This window comes from Gadus chalcogrammus, chromosome 5, assembly GCF_026213295.1.
Source record: "Gadus chalcogrammus isolate NIFS_2021 chromosome 5, NIFS_Gcha_1.0, whole genome shotgun sequence".
NCBI classification, from domain to species: Eukaryota; Metazoa; Chordata; class Actinopteri; order Gadiformes; family Gadidae; genus Gadus; species Gadus chalcogrammus.
Genome location: NC_079416.1, coordinates 13901496 through 13915403, shown reverse-complemented (window position 1 = coordinate 13915403; position 13908 = coordinate 13901496). Strand labels below are relative to the sequence as shown.

The following is a 13908-nucleotide window of genomic DNA, read 5'->3' as shown; positions in this document are numbered from 1 at the left end:
CTCTGGGCCTGCGCTGGGCCTCCGGGAGAGGAGGAGACATGGAGACGTGCACAACGAAAGTTCACCTTGGAGAGGAGCAGCGCTTCTCCGAGTCCGATTCGTAGAGAACACTGTGATGTGATAAACTGATATTCCCGGACGGTCCACATTTCTCTCCGTTAAAACAAGGAAGTTAATCAAGAGGCTTCTTGTCACCTGGCGTGACGGCGCTGTCTACCAGACAACAACACAACGCCTGTTCCAACAGAAGAGCTCTCAGCCTCCCACACACACACCTCCGCGGCTTTTCATTTCAGCGGACGTCTTTTTCAAAAAGACACTTTGGTCTTCAAAGGGTGTTTACCCGGGCGGTGGGGGCCGAGGTGTGTGTGTGTGTGTGTGTGTGTGTGTGTGTGTGTGTGTGTGTGTGTGTGTGTGTGTGTGTGTGTGTGTGTGTGTGTGTGTGTGTGTGTGTGTGTGTGTGTGTGTGTGTGTGTGTGTGTGTGTGTGTGTGTAAATTTACTTTTGTGTCTGCGTGGCTTGCCTTTGCTCAATAGACTTCTAACAAAGTGAGGGATTACTCAGAGTGACTCTAGACCATTCCTGGGGCAAGACCAGGCCCATCCCAATCCCGTCGCACACCACACCTGGACCAGAATGACTTTCCCTCAGGACAGGTAAACTGCCTCCTATCCTGATGGATCCCAGGGCATCAGGTCTATTTCTGATGCCCAGCCTTCAGGCGCTCCACCCATCCATTTCTACATCGCTTTTCAAAGCGCTTTACAATATTGCCTAAAATTCGCCCATTCATGCACACATTCACACACCGACGGCGGTGTCAATCATACTCGTCCGGAGCGGTCAGGGTAAGGGGTGTTGCTCAGGGACACCTCCACACTCAGCTATAAGGAGCCGGGGAGCGAACTAGCAACCTCCTGCTTACCAGCCAACCCGCTCTGCCTCCTTTGCAGCATGCTGCCTCATGGAGAGAGGGGATTAAGGGGCGGGGCCAGGGGGTCTAGGATGTCCCCAGCAAGGTTGGTCAACAACATAACAGAGCCGGATCCGACATTAGATCACTCATCAAAATAAAGGCTACAGTAATGCAGGGCATGAGTTGGCTCGAGATGAACTGGCAGCCTCACGTTCCACAGCTCAGAGACAGCCTGTCCGTCATCTCTCCGACTACCTTGGCCCTGAGGACGGGCAGCTGCTGGGGGGGCCCGGGGGGGACATTTCTGCTGGGGGCACACGGAGGCATTGCCAACACATCCAAAGTGACAGGGGGATCCAGAGACCCTGGTTATATCACTTGCGGTCTTTAAATTCTGACCCCTTTCTATTCTCCCCCCTTTGAGAACCACAGAACGTTCTAGAGAGAGAGAGTGGTGGTTCTGAGAGCAGCCCTACCCTACCCAGGACCGACACAGAGCAGGGACGGCCTCCACATAACACACATCTGCTTCAGCCGGCCTGTGGACCCACTTTATGACCACGACCGAGCCCTCGCTCCGTCAGATGAATCCTGAAGGAAGGCCAGCGCCCCGCTCGGGGAACGGGGAATCCGCACTAACAGATAAATACATTCCACCGCTCTCTGCTGAATCCTCCCCAAGTCAAACAGCAGTGAGGCCTGCAGACCAAAACCACATCTCCCTGGGACTGTGGGCTCGCAGCGCAGCAGAGCTCCAAGGAGGAGCGGGGGGGGGGGGGGGGGAGGAAAATAAAGTGAGGCCGACTCGAGCCAAGGGCAACAGAATCAGACCTTTTCTCTCCCATCAGCAAGTTTAACTTCACGGTGCATGTCGAGCGAGGAGCGGGCCAAGGAACCGCGTCCTCCATGTGGTTCGAGCCGCTTTGAACCAGACTCTTCCAGCGGCCTCCTTGGAGTTTGAGGGAGTTGAGAGGCGGGTAGGAAGACAACGTAGACTTGTGATCCCCTGCAAGCCTCAAACGAACAATGGATCTAAAGAGTGCAGAACGTCCGCAGAGAGCGCATTGGACGACGTTTCCCTCATTTAAAAAAAAAAATACAAAACTGTGTTTAGAGGACCGAGTCGAGGTGAGAACTAACAGATCTCTCCCACGGCCCTCCTCTCCCCGCTGGAGGGGAAGACGAGCGGACCTCATGGGGGAGGGGGGGAGGGGACCGATGACACAGCCTACCTCATCACAATAAAATGAAAACAAACGCTCCAGGCCTGCAGTGGAATGTCCCTGCAGACAGTGAGTCCTCTGCGCCGCCGTGCGCTACGCTAGGAGCCGGCCGCCCGCAGCCCTCATGCACCGGTCATGTGACCACATGGCGGGAAAAGGGGCCTGTTCCCACACCGAGGAACGCCGTCCCGAACACGCCTCCTTTAGAAGCCTCTAAGAAGGTAGCAACGGTGTTCAGTCCAGGAGCACAAAAGGTGCAACCGCCCGGCCAGCCTCGAGCCCATGAGCAAACCCCCGGAGCAGTGCGTGGTGCTGAGCTCTGGGGGCGGTGGTGACGGAGCCCGCCATGTGTTGGTGGCGACCTCAGCAGTCCTGCTCAGGTTTCAATGGGGCCGAAGCCCGTCTCTACCAGCACAGTGTGTTAGATCCAGTACATGGTGTTAGATCCACGAAGGAACCACGCCTTTCTTAAACCCCAACATCCTCCATTAGACGATCAAAGCCAAGCACTTCAAGTAGTGAGATAAGAGTCTTTCATGTCCACACCTCACAACGCCTCCCTACCTGCTAATGCATTGAACTCGTTCTTTTTATTGGATGAATAAAACTCTTGTGGAGCATAATGCATGCATTATTATTTCACTCACAGCGCACAGAGTGTGCGTTGTGAGTGACATAATCGCCAACAACAAATTGGTCTTTTAAAACCCAAAGAGTGAATATAATAGTAACAACATAGCTCTACAGTAAGATCCAGGCATGAGGAGAGGAGGAAGGGGAATGTATTGAATATGAAAGCAGGATACAAATCTTCCAAGGCAGCGAGATTCAAACCTGCGTGCGTTGGTGTGTGTTTGTGTTGCAGGGCGTGTTAATACGCGTTGCACACGCTGGACCATTCTGCTCGGCCTGTCATGATCCTCACTGGATCAAAGAGCCACTCAGGCCCCCAAGCTCAGACCTGGACACTACAGAGTGTCGTAGTATCGCTGTCACTATAACGTGCACGACAGTGACCTAACAGGCTGCTGTAGCTGTTTACGAGAGATATATGGCTGTACAACCGATACAGGCGTGTATGAGTCACGTACTTGGGTAAAGTGACACTTAATAGACTATATCTGTTTGGATATTGCGTGATGTATTACATGGTGTCAGAAGTCTGCCATATTTGCTACGATTGTGAATTATGGCAGAGTTTTGCCCGCCAAAGAAGGTTTTTTTGATAAACCAACTGAATGGTCAGACTGGAAAAAGCACTTTGCGACATTCAGGATAGCATCGAAGCTCAACTTAGAATATGGAGAAGTACAAGTCAGTTCTTTAATCTATGCTATGGGGAAAACATCATAAATTCTTTAACCTTTGATGAAGGAGAGGACGAGGAAGACTACCGAATGATTCGGCTGAACCACAGCGGGTCACGAGTCAATCAGAGAACCCTGGTTCCGTGTTCCACACACGGTGTATGGTGTAGTAGCTTGACTCACCATGAGGATCCCCGTGGAGAACACGGTGGAGGTCTTCACCGCCTGCTTCTGCTTCTCTATCTGGGTCTCCAGCTGGGCCACGCGGTCCTTGTGCTGGGCCAGCAGGATGGTGGCGGGCACCCGGGACCGCTCCTGGAGAGGAGGAACGCAGAGAGGGACACGGGTTAGTGTGCACGGTGGGCTGTGGAAGACCTCCAGAGGGACCTGGCCCAACCAGCCCCCCCCCCCCCCCCCAGAACACAAGACCTCCAGAGGGACCTGGCCCAACCAGCCCCCCCCCACCCCCCCCCCCCCCCCCCCTCAGAACACAAGACCTCCAGAGGGACGGTGTCCCAAGCCGTCCCCCGTCCCACAGAACACAAGACCTCCAGAGGGACGTGGTACTAAGCCGTCCCCCGTCCCCGATGGAAGAGAGTCTGGGAATCATCTGTGTTCTGCACCTCTGAACGCAATCCCTGCTGTTAAAGTATTTTCATGGTCCAATGCAAGAATTGACTCAGATAAATGCATTTTATTTGGCCCAAAACCCCGGCTGAGGGTTTCATAGAGTCCGCCGATCTCAATGAAGGAACACAGAGAGACTAAACCATCGAGGCCAAACAGGGCTACGGTTATTAAGTCAACAACGTCTCGTCTATAATTGAATAAATCCTTAGGCTTTAAGATATGTGTGTGAGGGAGACCTTTAGCCTCCGGCGGCGCAGAGCGTGCTAACCGCCCCGACCCCTGACCTCCAGGCGCCTCATCAGGAATGCTCGCCGTGTTAGCCCCACGGTGACGACACCGGGAGGACGTCAGCTGGCCTCCGTTTAAACACAAGGGCGGTCCAACCCCCCCCCCCCGGCGGGCCGCTGCCAAGTCGAGCGGTCCGGGAAGGCGGGCCCGGGCCCGTCCGACAGGATACGGACAGAACGCTCTCTGACCGGCTGGGTGCCGACGCCACGGAGCTCAGCACCATGAAAGGGAACCCGGCGTCCTGAAACGGCGCGTGACGCCGAGGCCGGTCTGGGCCTGCGCGGGGCGTCTGACGGGCTCGCCACGCACCAACGACTGTACAAAACGTCTGGTGAAAAGTTCCGCTTCGTGGAGAAAGGTACTAAAGATCTAACTTCAACAGTCAACGGTCGGTGGGGGGGGGGGGGTTTGAAGACACATTAAGTGGAGGTGATTCCCCCGAGGAAGTACACCAGTCGGTAAGAGGGGGGGGGATACAGTAGGCTCTCTGGCCCCCCAGATGTCCGGGCTCAGGAGATAACCCCGGGGGGAGGGTGAGGCTGATCCCATCTACCTGCTTTCAACGGACCCTGTGCCTTAAACAAACAAATAAACAAACCCACAGCTTAGACCGCCGCTATCTGGGATGCCCTCAGCCGCCCCCCCCCCCCCACCCCCCCAGGAACAATCACCTCCCCAGCCTGCAGCCCCACACAATGGGGCCGGGGGCCTTTGGGATCACAGAACCAGGACAATGCAGGCCCAGGACAGTCCCCCCCCCCCCGCCCGGTACAATGACTGCTAATAAGCTCTTAATGAACCTCAGCCCTATGGCACTGTGTTTGTATCCGTTACACGCGCTGCTGGTGCTCCATGCAGCCTGCTCCCCGCTCCGCAGGCCCAGGGAGTAGCATCACGACGCGTAACCGTGACAACACCACGTCACACCGCGACGACATCACCACACAACATCGTGACGCGTGACCTTGTTGCTTTTACAAGCAGTTGTCGCTGTGCCTTGTCCTATTATTTTCACTGCCCAGTATGACCCTGGGTTGCACTGTACATTTGACAAATAAAACCCTTTTGGCTTTGAAAACACCACGACAACATCAATACACCAACGCACAACACAAATACACAACATGACGTCACAAGAAAACAACACCATACAACACCACCACCAAACAACACCACATCACATTCACAACACCACCAACGTCACCACACGTCACCACTATGTGTCCTGCCATGGCGGCCCTGCACTCACCAGCTCGTCCAGCAGCGCCTGCTTGTTCTTGCGTTTGGCCTGCAGCTGCCTCTGCTCGTCCTGCAGGAGGTCCAGCCGGCGCTGCTCCGTGCCCTGCTGCTCCAACAGGAGCATCTCCTCCAGCTCCTCCTGCTCCCGCGTCTGGGGAGGGAGAGGGGGAGGACAGGGGGAGGAGAGGGGGAGGACAGGGAGAGGAGAGGGAGAGGAGAGGAAAGGGGGAGGAGAGGGGAGGGGGAGGAGAGGGGAGGGGGAGGACAGGGAGAGGGGGAGGACAGGGAGAGGAGAGGGAGAGGAGAGGGGGAGGACAGGGAGAGGAGAGGGGGAGGAAAGGGGGAGGAGAGGGGAGGGGGAGAACAGGGAGAGGAGAGGGGGAGGAAAGGGAGGAGAGGGGAGGGGGAGGACAGGGAGAGGAGAGGGGGAGGAAAGGGAGGAGAGGGAGAGAACAGGGAGGGGAGAGGAGAGGGGGAGGACAGGGAGAGGACAGGGAGAGGACAGGGAGAGGAGAGGGGGAGGAGAGGGAGAGGAGAGTGGAGGGGGAGGACAGGGAGAGGAGAGGGGGAGGACAGGGAGAGAAGAGGGGGAGGACAGGGAGAGAAGAGGGGGAGGAGAGGGGGAGGACAGGGAGGGGAGGGCAGGAGATGCCGCCAAGTTCAAATCGAGCTCGCTGAGGAGTTGTCCGACCTTGGCCACAGGGGAGCAGGTCTCAAACGGCCTGTGAAGGCTTCCACAGCTGTGCTCACAGCTCCTTACCCAGAGCTCTAATGCTGGCACCAAGGCCTCAAAAACATCCAGGGTGTGATGGAGGTGATGTTATCTATCACTAAGAGGCCTTCTAGAAGGCTCTAACGGACTGACTCATATCCTATGGCTGAAGGTTGGTGTTCATCATGTGAGGGCACCATGGGGGCGTACCAGCTTGACTTTGTTCCTCTGGATGACTTCGCGGTTCTCCCTCTGGTACTGCTCGATGATCTGCTTGGTGCCCTCCACCTCCACGTTGTTGGTCTGGTTGTACACTGGGACCACAAGAGACATTACAGCCTTACTGGGGAACGTGCTGGTTCACATGATGCTTCAGGTACCACTGTGGGGATGTGCAGAGGACCTGCCTGGGTCCACGCTGGGTACCTGACCCGAGTGGGCCCAGGACTGAAGCCCAGGCTCAGGTTCCTGGGTCTCAGTCTGATGGGGAGTCCCAGCCCATGCGTCCATGCTTTGACCTTACCTATTTCCTCTATCTTCTCCAGGTAGTCGTTATACGCTGCCAGGCTGGGGAAGTCAAAGTCTCTCTTATTGAACCTACAGAGAGAGAGAGAGAAAGAGGGAATAAAAATGATCACCATGATACAAAAATAATCTTAAGAGCAAGTCCATGCAGAAAATTCAAAACTCCATTAGGCTAAACTGCTTGGTCTCTATATCGCCTAATAGATGCACATTAGATGTCGATTACAAGGCTATTAAAGAACACGAGAGAGAGAGAGAGAGAGAGAGAGAGAGAGAGAGAGATTCCCACTTAGCCCCGCCCCCAGCCCCCTGGGGAGGCTCATTGTCTACAAAACAAACATTGTAATGAGAAAAACAAAGGAGGCTTAAAAAGAGGGAGTAGGCATGTGAACACATAAACACACAGAGGCATGGCCTGCCTGCCTCTCCCTCCCTCCCTCCCTCCCTCCCTCCCTCCTTCACACCACATCCCTCTCACTTATTTCCTCTCTCCCACCCATCCCTCCCTCGACCGTCCCTCTCCCTCCTCCCCTCCCTCCCCCTCTCACTCACGTCTTCAGCAGCTTCTTGCGGATCTCCACCTCCTTGTCGACGGCGGGGTCTTCGAAGAGCTGCACGCGGAAGTTGCTCTTCCTGAGGGGCGTGTCGCACTGCACGCAGTTCCCCGAGCCGCGCACAAACAGCATGTCCACGCAGTTCTCACATCTGAAACACCAGGGACAGGGCAGGTCGGTGGGGGTGGGGGGCCGACGGGCATCAAACAGAGACAGAGGCAGCAGAGTGTTGAGGTGGCTTTTAGCAGGTGACCCCTGGTCTGCACACCTGACCGTCAGAAGCCCTGCTGGGGGTAGCAGCTCCTCACTGGGTCACCACTCCCAGCCCCCAGCTCCTACTGGGACACTGGTCCCAGATCCTAGCTCCTACTGGGATGCCGGTTCAGGCCAATAGCGACTACATTAGAATAGATCAATACCATAAAGCTCCAATGCATGCGAAGGCTGCATCTGCAGACATAATAAATATTGATATAGTATGATGAATGTCTGTCCATTCACTTTACCAGCACGGTAAGTAAATATGCATACTCCTATAAGTTCTACCTATATGTTGCATACGTCTATAAGGTGAACTGAAACAATGGAATCTGGTCTTCAGTGGATCAGAACAGGCTAAGCCGGTACTTCAGTCGAACCTGTGGAACGCTCCGAGCCGTGTTCAACCCAGACGCTCCATCATTATGGGATAGCACCACCATGGCAACCAGAAGACCCACCTGAGGGCTCATGCAGAGGAACCCATCAATCACACCTGTAAGCAGGTAGGGGTTTACCCATCAGTCACCCGGCGTGGCCGCCGAGGACAATGAGGCAGGGGTCCTCCTAAATCTCCCCCTCCCCCCCCCCCCCCAGTAACGGGGCTGCGGGGCTGAGGGGCTGAATAAACGTTTGCTCAGTCCGCTCGTTTAATTAAGTCTCAGTGGAGTTTGATTCCACAGGAATTTACCTTCGCTGGGCTTCCTGTTCCCCAACCACAACTCAAAACATGTGGAGGCTGGGTATCACTATTTTCCCCCTTTACTACCGTGGTGATGTTCCCCGCACCATTACACATTTTGTGTGTGTCTTTTTGTGAGTATGCGTGTCTTTTTGTGAGTGTTCTTGTCAGCCTTTTTTAAGTGTATGCGTGCGTTTTTTTGTGGGTTAGTGAGTGTGTTTCTTTTTGTGTGTGTGTGTGTGTCTTTTTGTGTGTGTGTCTTTTTGTGAGAGTGTCTTTTTGTGTGTGTGTCTTTTTGTGAGAGTGTCTTTTTGTGAGAGTGTGTGTGTCTTTTTGTGAGAGTGTGTGTGTCTTTTTGTGAGAGTGTGTGTGTGTGTGTGTGTGTGTGTGTGTGTGTGTGTGTGTGTGTGTGTGTGTGTGTGTGTGTGTGTGTGTGTGTGTGTGTGTGTGTGTGTGTTTTTGTGAGTGAGTGAGTGAGTGAGTGAGTGAGTGAGTGAGTGAGTGAGTGAGTGAGTGAGTGAGTGAGTGAGTGTGTGTGTTGAAGGAGGTGGTTAGGGGGGCTTTTCTGTACACTACCAGTAGGATGGTTTATGGACCATTTACTTCAAAAATCATGACCAGGTTCTATGTAAACCCCCAACCCCCTGACCCATTATTTTGTCCGAGAGGCTTCAGAGAGGTCGGTGTGTCGTCTGACTGCCTCAGCCAGCTTCAGAACAGCAGAGACGTTTCTGGAGGATCTGCAGAACCGCGGGTCTCTGGGTGCTTAGCTTCCCAGATATGGGTCAAATAAACCAAGACAGCCACGAATGAGAATTGAGCAATAGCATACTGGCAGGGTTACACAGGCATAGTTTCCAAGAAAAAATAAAAAATAATAATGGAAACTGTATTCCATCACAAGAAAAAGAAAGAAAAAAAGAGCCCATCTGTGCTGTCCAGTTGGTAGCTGGAAGCAGAAGGAGCCCCAGTACAAGTGCACCCAAGCAGGGGCAGATGTTCACCGTGTCCCCAGGCTACGGGAGATGTGTGGGCCTCGCCATATGGAGGTAGATGGGAGGACTCGGCTCGTTTCCACAGGCCTACAAAGAGGCCATTCATCAATACAGGACCACGAGCGGGGCGTAGCTTGCCCCCTGCCCTATAAATGGACCACACAACAGAACCCTCCATAGGGGAAATCCTGTGTAACTCTAGAGCACAGAGGTGAACCCTTAAAGGCTTAGAGGGAGGAGGCTATTGGAATGGACCCCATCTTTCATCTGTGCAGAGACAGAGTTGTGTTTCCCCAATTCAGTCTCACACAACAAGGAGTAACACATTAATTGAGGTGTATGATTAATACTAATAAGAACACTCAAAGCAAATTGGCTGTTTTATATGAAGGGCCCATATTATTGCATGCTGATTCACATGAGAAAACACGATTACACATAAGCCTGTTAGCAGAGCATGTGTGCGTGTGTGTGTGTGTGTGTGTGTGTGTGTGTGTGTGTGTGTGTGTGTGTGTGTGTGTGTGTGTGTGTGTGTGTGTGTGTCTGTTGGGACTTTAGTGGCGTAGCAAGCGCGTCTCCTCTCCAACCCTTCCCTCTCCCTCACCTGTCCCGCTAACCCCCAGGCTCATATCTCTCCCATCTGCAGCTGTCAGCGGGTCGGGGGGAGGGAGGGGGAAAGGGGGAGGTGGCACGAGGAGAGGAGGATAAACAGGGCCTGGCTCAGCAAACACCCCCACCACCACCAACACCACTCTCATGCAGGGGCCTTCATCCTCCCCCCGCCTCCCAAGACAGAAAACAAGGAAGACTTCAGGAACCATATTAACATGGTCAGGCTGCTAACTTGAGCTGTATCATTGTGTAGAGGGTTCAATGGATTCCTTGAAGTCCATGCAGCAACAGGTTAGGGCAAGGGTTATGGTGTTCAACTTTTGTTAACAAACAAAAGTGTGTAAAGTCTGTTGAGTGACAGGCCTTCAGTTAGGAAGACTTTTATGAATGAAAACTCGGGTCAACATGAGTCCCCTGTTGCTGAAGTTAATTTACCCATCCTTTTGATAACTTTCAAATGAAACATTAGTCTAACTAGTCTAACTATTAAATAGGTTTCCTCAAACAACACCATGGCGGTGTGAAGCCTCAGACAACAGTGTATGCAGACTGAGGTACCTCGCTTACACTCCAATCTGCCTGTGATCACTCAACCCATCAGTAGGGTGAAGGCTGTATTGTCCAAAGAAAGCTTAGAGCACGATTAGATTAGGACACAATACAAGTCTGCCAGACCAAAGGTACAGGGGCACTTGCTATTGGCTGGACGCATGTGGTTGATTAATAAATTATTCTAGGGTTTTGGTGTACTTGTACATCTAAAGTAATATAAATATTTGTATTTATGATTATTCTGATTATACACTCTGTCCCAGGGAAGCAGGTGTCAGATAATAGACGCATGTCAATCGTTAATCTGGGCCATGTCTCACTCATCGAATGCTACGTCAAATCTTCTGTCTCGGCATCATAAAAGAGTACATTTGAAAACTAAAAGTTCAAGATGTCGAGCTACTTGAGAAATGGAAGGAACTTAGCAACAAGATAATTCATTATACGTGAAATCAATATGCAAGTGATTGAACAGATTAGTTCATACTATTCAACAGAGTGTCCAACATGGAAGTGTGGGTCTATCTTAGTGCAGCAAGTCTGACTGTCGTCTGTCTACCGTTGCACAACAGAGGGCATCTTGTTTACGGTGGTTGCCATGGCGTTGCACGTTGTTCATTCATCCCAACTACTGCGACATCTGTTTGGAGGACATTGAACATTAATAAAACACCCAACACTTGTTGTGCGCAATTCGTTGCCACATTGACACCCAAAAGGGTAACGGGTAAAGCCAGCTGACAACCCGGAAACAAACCCTGGGAAGGGGTGCGTACCTTGAACACACCTCTAAATGTCCAGCGCCTCCTTCAGCATCAGAGGTGTGGCGTGTGTGCGTGTGTGTGTCAAATACCACAGGACGCCGCGTCATTGTGTTTTAGGTAATAAATAACAGGGAGTGCATATATATCCCCAGTGACAGGGGATACAAAATGCACTGTGGTGGGATTTAAATTTAGATCTGGGTAGAGCTGCAGCTACATAATGCAGCACACTGTACAAAGCTGTGTGTGTGTGTGTGTGTGTGTGTGTGTGTGTGTGTGTGTGTGTGTGTGTGTGTGTGTGTGTGTGTGTGTGTGTGTGTGTGTGTGTGTGTGTGTGTGTGTGTGTGTGTGTGTGTGTGTGTGTGTATATATATACGTGTGTGTGTATGTATGTATATGTGTACGGTATGTGTGTGTATATATATATATGTGTGTGTGTGTATGTATGTATGTATACGGTATGTGTGTGTGTGGTCAGTTAGACACCGGGCACAGTGGGCTAACGGACACGTAGAGGCTAATGATGGTAAACAGACAGGGTAGGATTTCTACTTGTTCCTCAGAGATTTTACACAATAGGAAATCAATGCCTTGGTGCTTGATTCATAGGCTGCCACAAATCCAGGCAGATGACATAAAATAAACAATACAAAATCATTCCTGGCATGCCAGTTATAATATTGGCAAAATTGCTGTTTCCAAGTATGTCTAGTCAACACTCGTCCGTAGATAACTGGAGACAAACAAGGTGACCTTACTGTAAAATGCTTCATTGCAAAAAAATCCTTTTAATTTTCTGTGCATGCATCCAGGCAGAGCATTACGCGCTGACCTGATGACGCAGCAGAGCCGCATCCTGGCGTCAATAACAGACAGGGTCAAACACATTCTGTCCACACCTCGGCTGCATGCAAACATGAAGTCCTTTCATTTCACTGGCCAGGTTTTAAAACGGCGGTTAGGGGACGAGGTTAAACATTGTAAAACGTATGGCTCTCTCCATGCATTTGGGGTTTGAATTGACCTTGTATTGAGAAATCAACAATCCCAAATATACTGTCATGTTGACACATTGCCTCCAAATGATCAGAACTGCCTCCGTTTGGAAATACATTATGTTACAAAATCAGTTTACTTGGAAGCTAGGCTGTATTGAGATGTACAACAGGAACAGCAATTGTGCACATCAACTGTTTATCCAAAAACGGTCCGGATTAAACGAGTGGCAATCATGACAAGATTTAAATGAACATTGACTGCACAATCTCACAGGCTGAGAATGATTAAATGTCTAAATGTATAAATGCATGAACACAGTTAGCAGAACGTGGCTGCCATCAACCTGGTTGATCGTCTTCGCTGAATGATATTAGTTTAAACGCTCAATGTATCAGGTTGATGTTGCAACTCTGAGCAACGTCTGCTCCACTATTCATGTGGCACGGCACTGAACTAAGAACCGCTTTTAAAAGATGGATGGAGATGGGCTGAAACTTTGAGGTGATGGGGAGATGATGTAAAGCTGACAGGCTGTACTCACAGCGTGTGGCCGCAGACGTTCACCATTAGCTTCAGCGACGGGTTCCTGTACTTGGTGGTCTTACACCGCGGACAGCCCTGGTCGTCCATCTCCTTAACTTTGATTAAAAATGTACTGTTGAATGTATCAAGAAGAAGCGGTTTGTTATGCTGTTACGAGCGGCGTCACACCGTGTTACACACAAAACAGGGCGGAAGAAACGATGACTCATAAGAAGGGTTCCTAGTAGATGAGTTCCTCCCAGCAGCGCCGCTGAGGAGTGGAGAGCAGAACCGCTCACCGGGTCTCAGTGAGTCAGCTGGAAACGATGAGCAGCATGCTGATGATTAATTCATAAGGTTAACATTTAAGAAGATTGAAGAATAACGGCCGAAAGGATGAAGGTTCCTACTTGAAATTGATGAGCTGCCATGATGCACAACGTGTAGAAGAAGCATTAGGTCTGTAATAACACAGAAAGGATGCCGTCATATCATATGATTTATAAAAATAAGCCAGACCTCACATAAAAAAAGGATAGTTAGTTTATTAATTAGTGTATAGTTAAATTGACCTTAGAATCATGTGTGAAAAATATACTTTGTATAATTTTTTATGTTATTATTTCAATTACACCATAATAATAAACATGAGAGAGTCCGGAAGGCTGTAACTCTCTTATAAGATAATCATTTGAATTGAATGAAGTCCTAATGAAGCCCTATTATAAACCTTTATTATTAACATGTTTCGAAGACAACTTGATCTTCTGCATCTAAAATTAGAAATGTGCCTTTTTTGTTTTAAGGCATAGTTAAAAATATTTTTGTGATAGTTATTTAATGGACTTGATTAAGGACATTGATTGATTCTTTCTTAACTATAAAATAAGCTAATAAAATAGTAATCGGTAAGGTCTGTTGGCGGTATTTGCAGCTCAACCTAATGGATTTTTGAAGTATTAGGGCCATGTGATGCATTCCACATTTCCTAATAGCCTATCTCATTCATCATTTGAACATGGAAAAAAAACTAAAGTGAAACCATGATGAGTCGCAGCCCCTCATAATGTGGACCAATCAGGTCCATGAGCGTCCGTGGTGGGAAACGCGTTCACCTTGCACAGGTGAGC

The 13908-nt window shown here is 50.7% G+C and overlaps 1 protein-coding gene across 1 annotated transcript in view; it reads right to left on the bottom strand.

Annotated features, from left to right (window-relative positions):
• mnat1 (MNAT1 component of CDK activating kinase) overlaps nt 1-13004 on the bottom strand; it is a 32314-nt gene extending 19310 nt beyond the window's left edge. The window contains exons 1-6 of the mRNA XM_056590975.1: nt 12798-13004; nt 7393-7545; nt 6839-6912; nt 6526-6629; nt 5614-5754; nt 3630-3761 (exon numbers count right to left, since the gene is read on the bottom strand). Of these exons, the coding sequence (XP_056446950.1) occupies nt 3630-3761; nt 5614-5754; nt 6526-6629; nt 6839-6912; nt 7393-7545; nt 12798-12886 (693 nt within the window). The 5' untranslated portion in view covers nt 12887-13004. The remainder of the gene's footprint in view (nt 1-3629; nt 3762-5613; nt 5755-6525; nt 6630-6838; nt 6913-7392; nt 7546-12797) is intronic.
• Between the last annotated feature and the right edge of the window lie 904 nt (nt 13005-13908).